Source organism: Trachemys scripta, chromosome 13 (genome assembly GCF_013100865.1).
Source record: "Trachemys scripta elegans isolate TJP31775 chromosome 13, CAS_Tse_1.0, whole genome shotgun sequence".
NCBI classification, from domain to species: domain Eukaryota; kingdom Metazoa; phylum Chordata; order Testudines; family Emydidae; genus Trachemys; species Trachemys scripta.
Window position 1 is genome coordinate 28,169,628 of NC_048310.1, and position 13,603 is coordinate 28,183,230.

The 13,603-nt window shown below is 44.0% G+C and overlaps 1 protein-coding gene across 1 annotated transcript in view; it reads left to right on the forward strand.

Moving 5' to 3' along the window:
• Positions 1 to 7,615, forward strand: part of HEATR3 (HEAT repeat containing 3) — a 35,391-nt gene extending 27,776 nt beyond the window's left edge. Inside the window, exons 11-15 of the mRNA XM_034788696.1 lie at positions 827 to 963; positions 3,640 to 3,728; positions 4,572 to 4,715; positions 4,816 to 4,992; positions 5,985 to 7,615. Of these exons, the coding sequence (XP_034644587.1) occupies positions 827 to 963; positions 3,640 to 3,728; positions 4,572 to 4,715; positions 4,816 to 4,992; positions 5,985 to 6,107 (670 nt within the window). The 3' untranslated portion in view covers positions 6,108 to 7,615. The remainder of the gene's footprint in view (positions 1 to 826; positions 964 to 3,639; positions 3,729 to 4,571; positions 4,716 to 4,815; positions 4,993 to 5,984) is intronic.
• The last annotated feature ends 5,988 nt before the right edge of the window (positions 7,616 to 13,603 follow it).

Consider the following 13,603-nt stretch of genomic DNA (forward strand, 5'->3'; position numbering starts at 1 on the left):
TTGGCGTCGGGGAGCAGCGCCCACACCTTATGACCGGGCAGGCTCCGAGCACGGGACACTCAGGCTGGGGGCCGCCACTCGGGGCACATGGAGCCACCTGCAAGTGCCGCAGGGCAACCGCCCCCCAGCGCCGCAGCCGGGGCTGGGCAAAGCAGCCAGAGCCGCCCAGGGACTGCGGCAGGGCGGCCAGGAGCGGGGCCATAGAGGGTAGGGCGCTGCCGTGCAGGGCCCATGTCCCATTCTCTGGGGCTCCGCTCCCTCTGGTGCTGCCCTGCCCCGGCTCCTCAGCCCCCTGCCGGGGCGGTCCCCCGGCTCTGTCCTCCCCGGTCCTGGAGGCGGGAGCTCTGGCTAGAGGGACCCTGTGCTGAGGCGCGGCCTGGGTGCCTGACCCTGCCATTGCTGGACCGGCTGGAGGCGAGGGGGGAGCCCAGCGCTGGGGCGGCGGGTGGGGTGGGCAGGGAGAGCCCAGGGTTGGGGCGGCAGAGGATGCGGGTGGGGGGGAGAACTCAGGGTTGGAGTGGCAGGGGGTGCGGGTGAGGGGCAGCCAAACATTTTTTTTTGCTTGGGGACGAAAAAAACCTAGAGCCGGCCCTGCATTGATACTTCAATGTGTGTGGGGTCACCCTAGAGAACTGGACCTTACAAGTCTGCTACATTGTTTTAGTAACAAGATACAAATATTTACATGCAGATACTTTGTGATCCCTAGATAAATTATACCCCACCTCAACATTGCATAATTAAATTAAAATTCCTTGTTTATATTGGTCATTTTTTTATTAATAGAGCCTCAAAAGGCGCATTTCTGTTATTTACTTTGTTCCAGAATGAACACGGTACAGTGCAGAGCTCTAACGTGTCTCCATAGCATTTTGTTAGTATCAGATGTGGATTGTCTTGGAGGAGCTTCAACACTTCAGTCACTTGCACAGCACCTCTCCCAGCTAGTGTTTTCTCAACCAGGTAAGTTTAAGGCCATAATATTAAAGAAACTTAACTCAGAAAGGTTTGATTGCTTCTATTATAAGTTAATTTTTATATAATTTTTATATATATTTTAATTATAAGTTCATTTATATTAAATGATATATCTCATTTAATTTAATACAATTTTATTACTAATCCCCTCTGCACTGCCTTCCAAATGCAAGAAAAAATGATGTTGGGAATATGTTGCCAAGCTATGTAAACCTCACGTAATCTCCTTATCTAGGAAAGCTCTGATCGAATAAAGTTTTTGGAGTGCATAGTATGTTTTACATCAGTATATGCAAGCACTAAAATATAAAGTGACTTGACCAGTGTGGGAGCCCCATCCTAACGTGAGACCACAACATCTATATTTGGTCATACCTGTGATGGTGGCAGTTTTTTCCATTGATCACATAAGGCAAGCTATTGTCAGGGGGAGCAGGACATCTCCCGAGTATGTATAAACAAATCTGAATGTGAGAGAATTCACTTATCTGAAATGACATGTCACCAGCATTATAATTCAGATTAGGCATCATAGGAAGCTATTCCCAAAGTGATTTCCAAAGCTGAAATAAACTCTAGTATTTGCATACTTATCAAAATAGGAAATATAGCAGGTGTCTCTTTCTCTGGGGCATAAATTGTGTGTATTTTTTGTGTACCACTCTTGAAAATGTATATCTCTAATAAATTTAATCATTTGCCACAAACGTTTTACATTTACGACTAAACATCAAAGCTGCTTATCAAATTTCCTGGTGTGATGATGATTTGATTTGAATGAAGATGATAAACCTGTTGGACAATTTTCTTTTAAAACAGTACTGTTGTGGAGTAACAAACTTATTCCTATGTCTCTAAAAAACTTCTGTGTTAATTCCACTGAGTAGGGTTACCATATTTAAAAAATAAAAGAGGACACTCCACAGGCCCCGGCCCCGCCCCAACTCCGCCCTTTCCCCGCCCCTTCCCCAAAGTCCCCGCCCTAACTCCCCCTCCTCCCTCCCAGCCACGCAAAAAGGGCTGCCCGAGCACTACCGGCTTTACGGTTTGCCGGGCAGTCTCCAGACCCTGCGCCCCCGGCAGGCACTTCCCCAGCACAGCTGGAGCCCGGGGGGGGAAGTGCCCAGCCGGGGGCGCAGGGTCTGGAGGCTGCCCGGCAAACCATGAAGCCGGTAGCACTTGGGCTTTGGGCAGCCCCTATGCCTCCGGACTCTGCGCCCCCGCCCGGGCACTTCTCCTCCCCGGACTCAGACTTCAGCTCTGTTTAAGAGCCAAGCTGCCCGAGCCAGCGCTACCGGCTTCGGGCAGCCCCCATGCCTCTGGACCCCAGCCGCTGGCCGGGCACTTCTCCTCCCCGGCTCCAGCTGCTCTGCTCTGGAGGCACGGGGGCTGCCTGAAGCCGGTAGCACTGGCTCGGGCAGGTTGGCTCTTAAACAGAGCCGAAGTCTGAGTCCGGGGAGAAGCAGAGCAGCCGCGGGAGAGAAAGTGCCCGGCCGGTATTTTTCCCGGACATGTTCGGCTTTTTGGCAGTTCCCCCCAGACGGGGGTTTGATTGCCGAAAAGCCGGACATGTCCGGGAAAAAATGGACGTATGGTAACCCTACCACTGAGAGCTATTGTGAAGATTTCCCAGTTTCTAATGCTGCTTTCAGATTAAGAGATGACCAGTTGATGAACAAGCATGCTGGAAATTAATAGTTTAAGGGCCCATCTACACTACAAGAACAGCATTAGCCCATGATTCTCTGCTGTGGTTAGGAGTGTCTGATGATAGATGCTCCTAGCTGTAGCAGATAATCATGCTAACACACGGTTATTGTAGACAGGCCTAAAAACACTGTAGTGAATTATGTGGACTACTGGTATAAGTAGCTGTTCAAAGTGCTAGTCTCCTAACTGGGATAGGAATCTGTAAGGTGCTACTGCAGGCTTTTACTCCTGTAAATAGCAACAAAAGAACATTAGGGGAGAATGAAAAGTGTTAAAATGTGGAAGAATATGCATGCAAGAAGTTGGTATTGGGGAGCAGTTGAGTTTTCAAAATTTTGTGGGCACAGTTCGAGTCCTAGGTTTCCCAGGGTTTACTGCATGCCAGGGGGAAACTAACAGGTGAACACGTTCTTGGCGTTAATGTAGAGATGCTAATATTCTGGGTGCATGTTGGAGCTCAGAGTCCCAGGAAAAAGACTGGACGTCTTACAGATTTTCTTAAGAGATCTAGGAAGTGAGTTTTAAAATACTTGCTTAGCTCCTTTGCAGTGCTCCTCTTCGTGCTCCAGTGGTACTTATGGTCTGAAATATTGGTGTGGGACACTTTGTGCTAAATTTTCAATTTGGCCTTAATTAGGCCTCACTTTTTGCATGCATAATTGTACACCTATATTTGATGTCACTTAGAAGTTCTAGTCCTGGATTGTGTCTGAAAACTAGGACTTCAGACATCTGTGGCATAAATTGCAGATACAAATATGAACATGAAATTGTTGGCAATTTCCACCCATAAAGCTAGAGGCCCAGTCTCTGAAAATCTAGGTTTTAACATGGAGCAGCACCAATAGATGTGGAATGGAAGGAAATTTTTCTCTGCTCTCAGTGCAGAAAGTCCTTAAAATGATTTGAAGTTTGTTCTGACTCTTTGGTTTTGTGTTTATATTTGAGCAGAATTTCCTACACACACTGAATTCCTGGAAGCCGTAACTAGTGCTATGAGGGCTCTCTTGCAAACAATGGCATCAAAGAATATATCTCAGGTGAGAGGTTTTTCTAACAAACGTGAGCATTCTGGTAGATACAGGTTCAGTAAATTTACATCAGATTGTACTTGAATGGTTTTGAAACAAACCCATCTTTAAAGAGTGCTAAATTCTTGTAACTTGATGTTTAATGTTTTAAGCGTTGTAACAGTGCTTATTAACACTGTTAGAAATACAGGTTTAACAAAATTCATCCTAATTTTTCTCATAGATAAATAAGGTTGCTGAAAAAAATATGCTCCTGCAACAGGGGTGGGCAAACTTTTTGGCCTGAGGACCACATCTGGGAATGGAAATTGTATGGTGGGCTATGAATGCTCACAAAATTGGGAGTAGGGGTGTGAGAGAGGGTGAGGGCTCCAGCTGGGGGTGAGGGCTCTGGGATGGGGCCAGAAATGAGTTCAGGGTGTGGGAGGGGACTCTGGGCTGGGGTAGAGGGTTGGAGTGCGGGGTGGGGGATAAGGGCTCCGGCTGGAGGTGCGGGCTCCAGTGTGGGGCCATGGATGAGGGGGTTGGGGTACAGGAGGGGGCTCTGGGCTGGGATTGAGGGGTTCGGCGGGCAGGGGGTTGGGGCACAGTGGGGGTGGCTCAGGGGTGCAGGCTCTGGGTGGCGTTTATCTCAAGCAGCTCCTGGAAGCAGCAGCATGACCCCTCTCTGGCTCCATGCTGATTCCATCTTCAGTCTTAACTTTTTTCATAATATACAGATGCTGCTTATCTGCTATAGGTTTGTCGGTCTTATATAGAAGCAAATGACCTAAAGATTTTTCTTTGAAATAGTGTTTCTCTGGAAATTTAAATTTGTCTGACATTTACTTTTCTTCCTTTTTTTTTAAACAGTGTATGACTCCTGAGCAGCTGATGTCTTTATGTGAAGCTGGTGTTCATAGCAGTAATATCAGTGTTAGAGTAAATGTAGTTAGCATCCTGGGAATTGCTGGCAGCGTGCTGGCAAAAATAGAAGATACGGCTGAAACACTAAAGGTAAAAAATACATGGGTAGCAACCCCTAAACTGCTTTAGCGGCTATTACTTGCCATTGTTTTATAATGCCATGTTTTTAAAAATAAGTATCTCTTTTCAGATGATTGGAAAATTTCTTCTTGAGGTTGCTATGAAGGATTCTTCTCTTGTGGTAGCTGGAGAAGCTCTGGATGCTCTCTTTGATGTTTTTGCAGATGGGACAGAGGCTGAAAAAGCAGCAGTTCAGATTAAATTGCTCCCTGCACTGAAAGAATTCCAGCCAGTCTTCAAAATAAGGGTAGGCATCTCACAAACTAGTAACCAGACCAAGGCCTCAAAACACAGTTTAAGTTAACGCTTGAGATTAGTTTTGCTGCTTGTACTACCAGGAAATTGTGAAATATGCCCACATGATTTTAAACAATTCAGTGCACAGAAGAAAGCAAAAAAAACCAAACCTCACTTACTCTTAGTATGCTTTAGATGGAAAGAAAAGTTCCTTTCTTGACAGTCAATTTAACCATGTGCATAAAGGATTAACTACGAGGCACCTTTGGTGTCTAAGTTATTGTCCATCTTTTTCTGAACTCCTGGTACGTTGATTCTGCCAACTCCTCCATGGGTAGAGAGGGCCAAACATGGTTAACCTTTAGAGAGGAGAGAGGAAATCCTCTTCTGAAACTAGTTTGACTTCTTGTTTTAATTTGCATGGGTGTCCAAATGTGCATATACTTATCCTGTTGCTGCTTAGTTAAGATAGGTCTTAACCAGAATCCTGTACTGTTAAGTGAAATTATACAAGTGAAACTTCCAATCCCTCAAATTAATTTTTTTTTCTTTAAAAGGGGGATACATTTCCAAAGCATTGTGTTGCTTTAGCCAGGTGACACCCAGTAGGCTAAAAGCTCCAATATACTTTTAAAATAGATACCTTTTTATTTCTATAGTTTATTGCTGGATGGCCTAGTATCTATTAGCCCATCATTCTAGGGCACAACAAATTCACTGTAGCAGAAGCGCTGTCATACTCCACCAATTGACCCTTCATTAAATGTGAGTGCTTTGCACTTCATTATATTTCTGAGTGCAGTGCTAGGTCTTTTCCCTAAAATATCTACAGAGGATAAATACATATTACAGATTTAACTGTGTAATTATTGAAAGGCAGGAGCATCATATCCTAGCAGAGGGTATCTGAGAAGTGCTTGGCTGTTCTAATCTGAAAAGCTGCCTTCTCAATTTTATATATATATGTATGTGTGTGTGTGTGTATTTTTTTTTTTATTGCAGATGCGGAAAGAAGGAAAAGGACAGTACAGTACAGATCAGTTGTGTGTTCTTGACAATGTAAAAATGAATTTGAGAAGATTCATTGCCTATCAAGAGACATTAGGGGGAAAAAAGACTACTTGAAACGGACTTTAAATTAAGGTTTTCTTTATTGATTGTCAAATATATAAGTTTTGAATTCTAGAATTTTGGGGAGAGGAAGTTCTGTTTTTATGTTAACATTGCATTTCATCATGCATATTTTATACTCTCTGGGAGGATGCAATATTAAAGCTGGATTCAGCATATGAAAGTATTGCATTACTTTGAAATTTCATGTTCATGCTGGTAAGAAATGGTGTTGCAATCTTGGGATATGTAAATACAGTTTACTCTCTTTGTGTGGAAACCTTCATATACCCTGGCACAAAATTATACCACAAGAAATTAGTTAAAAAAATAAAATCACAGTTACCTAAAAAGTTGAGAAAACTCATAAGAAACCTAGAATTTTTTTTAGAGGATCTAAGTAGTGGCTGAATGCCTAAGAAAGTTAAGGTATACTGTCAGCTGTGTTCAGAATTGAAAAGGCAGCTTTGGCAAGTTTCCTGAGCAAAGTGTGATAGGTACATAGATTAGCATTTGGATTTTTTGTCCTCCGAGGCTTATCAAAGAAAAAGCTATGTCAAATTCACTTTCATCCAGTATAATAAATTCCTACATGACTGGTAATTATTGTGGAAGTTAGTTTAGAAGAAACCGGCAAAAGATATTCGGCCTGATTTTTACTTCATTTTGTGGGTGTTCAGCTTTCTGAAAATCAGTTCAGTAGGCTTTACTTCCTTTCTGTAACTCCGACATGAAGGTAAAAGTTTGGATTTGGGGAAGTAATACACCTAATAACAAATACAACTAGTTTTGTATTGAAATGTGATCTAAAATATTTTTTTTAAAAATTGTTTAAATAATATCTACTCAAATGTGTTGGTTAGGGATTTTAAACTGAGACCCGTGAAATGCCTGTAAAATACGTTACCTATTTTTGAAGAAGTGTCACTGATTATGGATGCATAAAGACAAAGATGGACTTTTATATATGAAACAATTTTTATTAATTTTTTAAAATCGTTCAATTCATGAAAACAAAAGTATCTCAAATACACAATGTAGAAAAATAAGTTTTGTGGGCGGGGGGGCACTTTGGAGAACTGGGAATACAGACATTACATCTAAAAACCAATCAGTTTTATTCATTATGTGAGGTGGAGCCTTATTCAAAGACAAATAAAATTGGGAAGAATTGAACACTTTAAAGATGTCAAATATTGTATAAACTTTTGGGAGGGGAAGGGGGGGTATTTTTAGAGCTTACCTGTTAAGCCTTGTTGCATGATTGAAATGGAATATTTGAAGTGTTTAGTGTTCTGATGCTATTGTGCCAGTGCCACAGAGGTTTTAGTAGCTAACACTAAATTGGATTCTTCTAAATACTCAATATTTTAACTGTTATGATCAGATTTTTACCCCTATCAGCCCAGGAGTTTTTACCAGATTCCAGGAATGGATGTATTTTGCTTTATTATTCAGTGTCCTAGTTCCAGTGAGGAGAAGAAAAAATATATTACTTTATTCCTCTGTAAGAGGAGATTTTACTCCCGGCTTCTATGTGTGGTTTTCCTTTTTGGACAATGTTGAGTTTGTCCATTGTGAATATACAAATCATTCCTAAGTGTGAACTAGCAGACTTTTTAATAAAATATTTTTTGCAGTAAAAGTTAGAGAAATTAGTTGTTGAAAAATTAACTTGGTGGTTATTCTTCAAGAATGCTCTAGTTCAAACAGGAATTAATTCAGGGAAGACCTATGACCTGTGTTATGCAGGAGGTCATTCTGCATCCTACAACTCTGATACCTCTGTGCTAGTCCCCTCCTGTCTGCAGTTTCTGCAGGCAGTGAGAAGCTGTAGCACAGCTCATGCTATCCATACCCGTTCTCCGGCCTTCTGCCAGATCTTCTGCTTCTGCAAGAGCAGTCAAGTGGCTGTTCACTTGGCTCCTGATCTTTCTTTCCATTTTGTCCAGCAGTAGCATGCAATCTTTCTTTCTTGTCTTTCTTCTGATTCAGATATTGAGCTGTGTAAATATGGAGCTAAATCCAAGCAATGTTCTATTTGTGAGGCAGCTTTTACAGGCTCTTTGGAGAACTAATTATGCCCTGCCTGTTCTCAACCGGTTGACACTTGCACTGACTTGGGTAGACATGTTGGGTGTTGTCCCCCTATCCACTCAAGAAGCCATGACTTCAGCACAGAACATCCCAATCTGGAGACTCAGAGCAGAACAAAAAGGAAAAGAAAAGGTATAATAGTAAAAACTAAAAGGTATTTTTCCTCTGACTCCGATACCTTATCCCCTACTGAGGAAGGGGAGCTCTTGGGTTCAGATTCTGAGCAGGACATTCAAAAGATACAATAAAAGTTTTTTCCTCCTGAGATCATAGAATCCTAGGGCTAGAAGGGACTGCAAAGGTCATCTAATCTAACCGTCCTGTTTGAAACCACGTGCATCCACACTGTAGATCCAACCTGAGCAGGCACTAGAGGACAAGCCCAAAGGCAGATACCTACCTTGTAAATCCTTGCTTGAGAGAGAAATCCTATTGCACCCATCCTTCGTGGATGTAATCGGAGAAGAATGGGAAACCCTGATAAGGGTAAATGCATAAGCAGGCATTCACTTAGATACTACAAGTTGCAAGAGCCAAAAAATGCCATTATAGGTATGCCAAAAGTTAATGCTACAGTGGTATCGCTAGCAAAAGATAGGGTAATCCCATTTGAAAGGGATTCTTTCCCAAAGATCCAACTGATATAAATGTGGAAGCCACTGTCAGAATGGTCTTTTCAGCTTTGATGGCCATTCATAGGGCACCCCTGATGGCTACATGCTTTGCAAAAGCCAGTGTCCTGGCTTGATGACCTTAAAGCCATGAAGGACAGAGACTATCCTGATTTTCTGTCTACACTTAAGAAAATTTCCCTAGCAACAGCTTTTAGAGGCTGATGCCACAATGCATGCAATGAGATTTTTAGCCAGAGCCATGGATCCAACTCATCAACCAGATGCAACATCTGGCTTTGCTCCTGGAAGGTTGATGTTCGCTCCAAACAAATTCTGTGATCATCTAAATTCACTGGCTTTCTACTCTTTGGGTAAAAACTAGACAAAATAGTGGCAGACAGCGCTGCTAAACTGAAACAGTCTTACCCCTTGCCTCCCCACTCAGTACTCTGAGAAGGGACTACAAACCCAGTAACAGACAAACGCTCCTTCTATTTACCTCACAAATGTACCAGAAGAAAGAGAGCAGATACTGGGGAAAACCCTGGAACTGGGGTCAAGTGAAAAATCCAGAGTGGATCCACCATCTCTAAGGGCAGGTCTTCACTACCCACTGGATCGGCGGCTAGGGATCGATCTATCGGGGATCGATTTATCATGTCTCATCTAGATAAATCGATCCCCGTCGACTCTGGAATTCCAGCTCGCAAGAGGCGGAAGTGGAGTCGACGGGGGAGCGGCTGGGTCGACTCGCCGCCATCCTCACGGCCAGATAAGTCGACCTAAGATATGCCGACTTCAGCTACGCTATTCACGTAGCTGAAGTCAGCGTATCTTAGGTCGACACCCCCACCACACCCGCCCAGTGTAGACCAGGGCTAAGAACCCACTATGACAAATGATCATGCCTCCTCCCAGGCCTGAATCTAGGAGGCAGAATTTCCCACTTCTCAGGGCAGGTCTACACTAACAGTGCTGCATTGGTGCAGCTGCACTGCTGTAGCACGTCTGGTGAAGGCGCTCTATGCCGATGGGAGAGCACTCTCCCGTCAGCATAATTACTCTATCTACACAAAAGGCAAAAGATATGTCAGCAGGAGAGCGTCTCCTGCCAGCATGGTGCCAGTGTGGACAGCATTTAGGTCGCTTTAACTTGCAGCGCTCAGGTGGGTGTCTTTTTCACACCTCTGAGCGATGTAAGTTAGATTGACTTAAGTGGCAGTGTAGACCTGCCCTAAGAAGAATGGTCTCGGTCAACCACAGACAGGTAGTTGAGAGAGGTAGTGAGTGGTAAATACTCCCTTGAACTCAGGGCCTCTTTCATCCAATCCCCCTTCTTGAGTGACCCCATCCAGTGTGAGTTGGTGTTAAACAAAATTTCACCTCGTTCTCATAACACACAAACTAGGGGTCACCAAATGAAATTAATAGACAGCAGGTTTAAAACAAAAGTAAGTATTTTTTCACACAATGCACAAGCACCCTGTGGAACTCCTTGCCAGAGGATGTTGTGAAGGCCAAGACTATAATAGTTTTCAAAAAGAACTAGATAAGTTCATGGAGGATAGGTCCATCAATGGCTATTAGCTAGGATAGGCAGGGATGGTGTCCCTAACTTATGTTAGAAGCTGGGAATGGGTGACGGGATGGATCAGTTCATGATACCTGCTCTGTTCATTCCCTCTGGGGCACCTGGCATTGGCCACTGTCGGAAGACAAGATACTGGGCTAGATGGACCTTTGGTCTGACCCAGTATAGCTGTTCTTATGTTCCTATGTCCTGAACAATAGGAGCAATAGAAAAGATTGCCTCAGAAGAAAGGTTCTTAGAACTATGCTTCATTTTCTTCATTGTCCAGAAGCATATGGGGGGTGAGGGGTATCAGAGCCATCCTGGAACTCAAATGGCTCAACAACTAGATGAAGAAAATGGGATAGAGAGACTAGCATCCCTGTCCCAAGGGGACTTCCTCATTTCTGTGGACTTAGCAGATGCATTTCTCCACATTCCCATAAAACCATGCCACCACAGACAGCTCAGATTTTCATATTGCACAGTCCACTACCAATACCAAATGCTCCTATTTTGTGTTTTCTTCCTCCAGGGTCTTTGCCAAGTTAGGCAGGCTCAGGTTTCAGGGCAGTCACTTGTATCTCTTCCTAGATGACATCTTGATCAGAGCTCCAACCCACAGTGCCACAATCCAGATGCTAGATCTGCTTCAAGCACATGGATTTGTGATAAACACCAGGAATTGCTGCTTGATTCACTCCTCAAAAATAGCTCACATGGAAGTGGAAATGGACACTTCTGTGGTAAAGGTGTACCCATCGCTGGTCGATTCCACAAGATCCAGAACCTGATATCTGTGTTGGTAAAGTGTGCAGGGCTGACCATAGCTCATTGTCTGCAGCTACTTGGCCTCTTGGTTTTGTGTTCAGGAATCCCCTCATGAGCAAGTTCCCATATCAGGTGCATTTAGGCCTTCTCCTGAAAGCATGGAACTGGTCACTGTAATGCATGGTAATGGTTCCGAACTAGGTGCTGATCTCTCTGTAGTGGTGGACAATCACACAGCACATTTGCAAAGGTCTTCCTATAAGCCTTTCAGACCAGGAGATACAATCAGTGCCAGCCTGACAGGAAGGGGAGTGCATCTTGGGCACAGGAACTGTGCAAGGTGCCTGGAACCCCAGGGAAAGGTACCATAGCAGCATCCTGTTGGAGCTCAGAACTATCAAACTGGCCCTACAGAGGTTCCAGAGCTACCTAAAGGATGAATGTGTTCTGGTCCAATCCAACAGCAGGATCACTGTGGGGTATATCAGTAACCAAAGGGAGGACAGGGAGTGTAACTCTGCCCGCACAAGTGATGGAGATAATGGAATGGGCAGAGAGGACTCTCCCTTCCATAAGAGTAATACAAATGAAAGGAGAGCTGAACCAAGAGGCAGACTGGCTCAGTCTGGTGCAGTCAACAACTGAGAATGATGTCTGACTCAGGAGGTCTTCACTCTGATTTCATAGGAGTGCAGTCTTCCAGCAGCTGACCAGGTTGCCAGTCATAAGAACAAAAACTGGGCAAAGAACTTCACCGTGGAAGCAGACCCCAAATCCCTGGGAAGGGATGCTCTTCACACAGATGGTCACAAGACCTGCCCTTTCCACTTCTGGGGAAGGTGATCCAGAGGATAAGGTGAGAAGAAGCAAAGGTGATAGTGTGAGTTCTGCACTGGCTAAGGAGACCATGGTTCTATGAACTGACATTGGAACTATCATTTCAGCTGCCATTGAGACCAGACATCTTTTACCCAGGCCCATTCCTCCATCCAGACCCACGCTGGCTACAACCAGTAGCCTGGCTATTGAAAGGGAAACATTAGCTCGGACGATCTTCCAAAGTGATTGGAACTTTACTCTCCTGCAGGCGAGCTTCAACACTAACAACCTACTTCTCCACCTGAACTAGGTTTAGCTTATGGTGTTGAGAACACACAAAATCCCATGAATCCTGGTATCCCAGTTATCCTGGATTTTCTTCAGGAAGCCATAGACAAGGGATTTCAGCCCAGCTACATAGCATGTCCAGTGTCATCTATAAGTAGACCTGTGGTTCCTTGACAGAGAACCCTCAGGTATCCAGATTTCTTAGAGCAGTCAGGCTGGCTAAACCTGTGATTAGACCAAACTTTTCTAGTGTGACCTACCACTGGGTTAAAAGCCCTAACAACCTACCCTTTTGAGCCTCTGACACATCTCCAATTTACCTATCCTACAAAACCCATTTTTGTGGTCGCCATCATGTCTGCTACATGAGTCTCTGAACTGGCAGCTTTATCTATGCAGGAATTCCACTGTGTATTCCACGACTAGGTGATGCTAAAAATCCCAGAATAGATGTTGCCCAGGGTGAATTAATTTTTCCATGCCTCACAGGAGATTGTCCTCCCTTCATTCTGTCCAAAGCCACAGCCCTAAATAGAAAAGCTGTAGCACATTTTAGATGTTGAAGAGCACTGAAAAGTTGTGTCAAGGACACCAAATCAACTAAATGACCAGGCTCCTTGTTTGTTTCCTTTCATCTGAAGTGCCAAGGGCTCAGGGTATCCAAGCTCTCACTAGCTAGATGGATCAAGCTATACATTGTTGAGGCATATAAAGCATCAGATGCTTCTCTACTAGATGGCATCAAGGCACACGCCACAAAATCTATGGCCACCTTGTGGGCAGAAAGAGCTTGTGGTTCTACCACAGAGGTCTGTGGGTCAGTAACATGATGATCGGTTAACACCTTTATTAGACACTATAAAATGGTCTTTCTGTCCTTTGAGGAGACCTCCTTTGGCAGCAAGTGCTGCAGGCACTGATCTAGTAATAGCACTGCCATTTGGGGCAATTAACTCTAGGGGCTTGTGACCCAGAGGTCAATTGGTGCCAATTGGCAAAAGGCTCACTGTTCTTTACAAGCATCTTCTGTCTCAGACTTGACAAACTCACTGCACCCGTTACACCACTTTCATGGTATTTATCCATGGGGGTAGCATGTGAGGTCTGCTGAAAGCTTGTAACTTATTGATACCTATAATCATTGCGAGATGTGTGTATGGGTAATATTTAAGGAATAATGTAACTATTTTGAAAATTATGTCTGCGTGGTCTTGGAGTGCAAGTGAGTCACCAGGGAGTCATGTGTCTTGGTGATGGTCCATTCAAGCAGGAGGGGATTATATAATGTATTGTTTAATTGCCTACTATTGCAACAACACAGAAAAGTCAGTGGAAAAACATCAAAGATATAC